Here is a 4,677-nt window from a genome sequence, read left to right as displayed (position 1 = left end):
AACCGCTCTGATAGAAGTTAAAAAAAATTAAAAGCAGATGAAAGTAGGAAATATGGGGCTAATAAACCTACTCATGGCACACTGAAAAATTCACTTTAATTACGTGCAGATACCAGAAAAAAATACAAATCTGCAAGTTCTTAGCTGTGAGTTACATTGCACAAGGCAAAGAGGCATACGAAAAGACATTAGGGCTCCTTGAATTCCAACCTTACGTAATATCAAAATAGTAATTTATCAGTTCTTGGGCAATCTTACTTTCTTGCAGGCTCAGATGATGTTAATGTAACAGCCTTTCACTGCAGAGAGCTTAGCTAAAGCCTACAGATCTCACCACGGATAAAGAAATTTCTGAGACTATTTTACTATCCTGCCATTACACACTGATTTGACTTATTTACTGTATAAAGATTTTGAAGATAGAAGCATGACAGGAGAGCTGTAATGCTGCCTTTCCATTAGATAAGCAATTTATCCATTACAGAGGAATTACGGTTCAGCTATTTCTTAAGGTCTGTATTAGCTTAGACAATCAGTACTACCAGAACTGCTGTAGGCCTTAGCTTGGATTATCTAAATCATTGCAGAGTAATGACAGAAGCTTCTGGAAGGTGCTACAGGACGGCCTATGCCACTTGTACAGGGACTTTCAGGCAATAATAAATAAATAATAATAAAGCAAATACTTCTCAAATGTCATACAGCCCAGTTGGTGTGATATTAACTTCCCTTTTCAGATAAATGCTACACAATCCAGCTGTGCTTCGTTGTGGAAGAAAGTGGTTTCATCTTCTGAAGGGCAATCAACTCCAGATGAACAAGAGTTACATACAGAAGACGACTCTCTTCACGAACACTAAAAATGCCGCTACCAAAGGAATCTAAGCCTGCAAGACCTTCACAGTGAATCTAGAAACAGGTAAGTTGTTGCAAATGTACGAAGTCAAATGGTTTAATACTATAGTTGGCACCAGCAGACACCGGAGTAATTTTCAGAACCAGAGATAAAAATGAAGCGAGGATTACTGCAAGGTCCTGATCTGGAAACACACCACCATGGGCTCAGGCAAAGCTGTAGGCTTCTGGTTAGCAACAAGGGAGTTTTCAAACCATTCCAGCAAACTGACTCGTGTGAGTCACTCAGTCAACTGAGTGTGCGCATTAACTATCAAGAACTTGCATCTCTTCCCATCACTACCTCACCTCTAGCTATCAGTCTGAAGCTGCCTAGCTCGTTTCCTTTAAATCCTCACTTCTGCCAGGTAGTGGGACAGGAGAATTGAGTTTAGAGTGACTGTTCTTCAAATCTGAAATAGTTATAGAAAAATAGTCATATCAAGTGAAATGTGCAACTTCTCTATGCTTGCTAATTTAGGAGCAAGTTACAAATCGGGAAGAACTGTGGATGGTAGTGGTCTTTTAGGAGGGTTTACAACTTATCTCTATACATTTCAATTGCTTATCAACAGCGCAGTGAACGGAGCCTTTCAGACCAGCTCATTTGGGTTGGAGGGAGAAATAAAATAAAAGATCTAGGTTCTGCAATGGAGTAACTCTCTATGTCAATATAAGAAGAACAAACAGCACATTCCATTCAGTTCTATTGTCAGATGACTACAGTTGGCCAGGCAGCAAATGAAGGCGAAATGAACGTGTAGGGGCCTACATATAATAAATATCGACTGTACCTGGTCTAAAATACTTACAGAAACTAATTTACCCTGATGTCACTATGGCTGCAAGCTAAAATATAAGTGGAGATGAAAAAGAATGTAAAGTGGTGCTTTGTCTCCATCAAGTTTCCTGACGCCACTGGCAAACACAGAAGTCTCCCAAGTCACAGGAGCTGCAAGAAAATTTACAAAATCCAAAATACTTACCTAAAACATAAGCAGCTACTAACTTTTGATTCACACTTAAGTGGAGGTAGAGAGGCACCAGGGATTCCATTTCCCCCAATGTAGGTAGCATTAGTGCTGCAATACACACTATTCCTAGGAAGACTGTTAGTAAACTAGGTCCCGACGAGGCAGTTCTGTTTTCTGAAAAACAAGACGGTACCGACTGTAAGGAATATCAACTCAATGTAAGTGTTACACATTCTGCAAAAAATGTTTGTGGTATGTTGGAGCTGCAATATCCTGAGATTTTCTTTTCCCTTTGGAGTTTGGAGGGGGTGGAAAACATCTCTTAAACCCACCCTCCTAAACCTTCTGCGTTTCACAGCGGAGACGGCTGCTCCCCGTTCTGATGCTGGAACTTGTTTGCACATGACTTCCCAAAGCCCTCCCTCCTGGAGGAACAGAGCCTGCCAGGCCCAGTAGCTATATATATACACTCGTGACAGCTGGATGTTTCAGCAACACTTGCTGTTTCACCATGCATCCTGACTCCATTCCTTCATATGTTCCTTCAGCGATTAGTAATCAATTAGGAAAGAGCACCTAAAGGAGCTGCACAGGCAGGTAACTCTCCTTGCACCTCCAGAGCAAAACTTGGTTACAGCAAGAGCACAGGTTCTTGGGCCAGGTGCATTCTCCTTCTTTCTTTAGAGGATTCAAGGTTCATGCCTGCTAGAACCAGTTTACATGCCACAAATCAGAAATGTTTGAATCTTACTTTAAAAACTGTGGGAGTGAACCATTCTGATAGTCCAATATCGCCAGAATAAGGAAATGCAAACTATAGATGAGCTGACCTTTGTACTCTCCATTGCGCTGCGGTTTAACAGCTGGAACCTGCTCAAAGGCACACTGTGACATCTTGGGAAAGAGCTGTTAACATGTTAGTTTGAATATCTCTAACCCAGTTCTTTAGACCCGTTGGAAATCAGCCAACGTTTTTATCAAGTTTTTCTATCCTCAGTGACTAGCAATGTGTGTCCTATTTTAATTCCATAATCCCGTTATTTCTAGGTTACAGGTTATACGCAAAGTCCGTAGTTGCTTTGTTTGCTGTTTTTCTGTAAACAAGCAATACAATGTAGTCATTAAGGTTTTTCAGCAGAGAAATAGCATTTGGATTAAGACCAGTATCAGATTGTTCAGGATGGTTCAAACCCTCTGTACCAGAACAACTACCCTAGTAACATTTTGTTCTGCGAGCCCAGAGATCTTGCAGGTTTCCTTTAACCATGTATCCTACTAAGACCTATCTTGAGGGGTTTTTTTTAGTAAAAAGTGTTTCACTAGCCAACAGACTATGTGTAAACAGTGAAACAGTTTGCTTTTAAACAAGAGGAACGCCCTCAAGCAGGTTCACTTATTTTCTGGAATTACTATTTGTTCTTATAATGAAAAATAAAAGAGCGACAAGAATATTGCAGTATAAACCAGTAAAAGTAACAAGAAGGTAGACTGTCAAGTCAAGAACCAGTTTAGATCCAGTTCTGATAAAACTTGATACTTTTTATATCTCCCCCTACCACTTCAATTTAACTGTTCAGTCCAGGTTTTGCCCAAGACTGTTGATTCACTTCCTCACGTATGAAACGTGCAAAGAGTTTTCAGCTAGAAACTGTGCTTTTCTGCACTTGTGAGACAGACAAATGAGACGGCGCAGAACAAGGAGCACTTTAGAAGATGTTTTGGCAATATTTCCTGCTCATCAGGAAATGGAGGATTAAGGGTTTGGAACAAACTCAGAAGGGGCATATGTTCTGAAAGAGCCCAAGGGAAAAAATAACCGCCATCCTTTTGCAGATAAATTCCCATTGGCCGTGACAGAACTTCTGCACCAGAAGAACAGAGGATGTACTCTCCAAGGTATGACATGCAAACCTGGGGCAGCAAAGCATCTCGATTAATCCAGACAGCGTAAGCAGAATAGCCATAGTTTGGGTTCTTGGGCACTATCATTCCCCAGTGATAAAGACAGCAGTCTTACAGGTAAATAAAAAGCATTATTTTAAAATTTACTTTAGTCTAGGCTTTCTAGTCACTTGGGCTATTCATAACTGACTCAGAAGACAGGAGGGGTAAAAGATTTCAGCTACCTGGTTGACACAAAGTCTGCTCAAAAAAGACACTTTCAGCCAGGTGTTCTTTTATGCGTTTTTCCTCCTCTTCCTTTTGTTGTTGTTGTTCCTTTGCAGATGGAAGTAGAGTAGCAATAATCTCCTTTTTCCCTAATGCTTTCCTCTGGCTCTGCTCAGACACTTGTAGACGGAATTTATCTATCACACCAAAGTAAGACGACCGAACATCTCTGTGACGAATCACACTGCAGAGGAAAACAACGTGTTCAAACACAGGAACTAATAAAAAGCATGTCTCCTGTGGAATTATGCCCTACAGCCCAATGTTTCCCCCCTGTCCCCGGTACACAGACACACTGCAAAAGTACAGATCCCCATTCCCTCCTCCACACATAAAGGGATTTTCAAAATCAGAAGCCCACCATTAAAAGCATGTAGCAGCGCAGTAACAATGACAACTACGTATCTACATAAGCATTCCTCACCTGTCTTTCAGTGAGTAAGTCTGGATATCAATAGCAGAGCTCTGTGCTGTCAGAACTTTGCTCGTCAATCTAGCTACCTCGAGCAGGTTTCATAGCCTGCATGATGCTGCAGATACTCCACTAGCTCCCAAGAGCTCGGGTGGGTGTAGCTACACAAGCTGCAATCACAACTCAGACCATGACGTAGATATATTCTCCGAATTATAGCTAGAGAGT

At 41.1% G+C, this 4,677-nt stretch overlaps 1 protein-coding gene across 2 annotated transcripts in view; it reads right to left on the bottom strand.

The window, feature by feature from the left end:
• The window catches only part of MOSPD1 (motile sperm domain containing 1), a 14,438-nt gene that overhangs the window by 1,141 nt on the left and 8,620 nt on the right, over window positions 1–4,677 (bottom strand). Inside the window, exons 5-6 of one of the 2 annotated variants that reach the window (XM_009881711.1) lie at window positions 3,992–4,221; window positions 1,881–2,042 (exon numbers count right to left, since the gene is read on the bottom strand). In XM_009881711.1, the coding sequence (XP_009880013.1) occupies window positions 1,881–2,042; window positions 3,992–4,221 (392 nt within the window). The remainder of the gene's footprint in view (window positions 1–1,880; window positions 2,043–3,991; window positions 4,222–4,677) is intronic. The other variant, XM_009881712.1, reaches the window with a different exon arrangement.

The sequence above is a fragment of the Charadrius vociferus genome, unplaced genomic scaffold (genome assembly GCF_000708025.1).
Source record: "Charadrius vociferus isolate BGI_N301 unplaced genomic scaffold, ASM70802v2 scaffold472, whole genome shotgun sequence".
Taxonomy (NCBI): domain Eukaryota; kingdom Metazoa; phylum Chordata; class Aves; order Charadriiformes; family Charadriidae; genus Charadrius; species Charadrius vociferus.
This window is presented reverse-complemented; position numbering and strand designations above follow the sequence as displayed.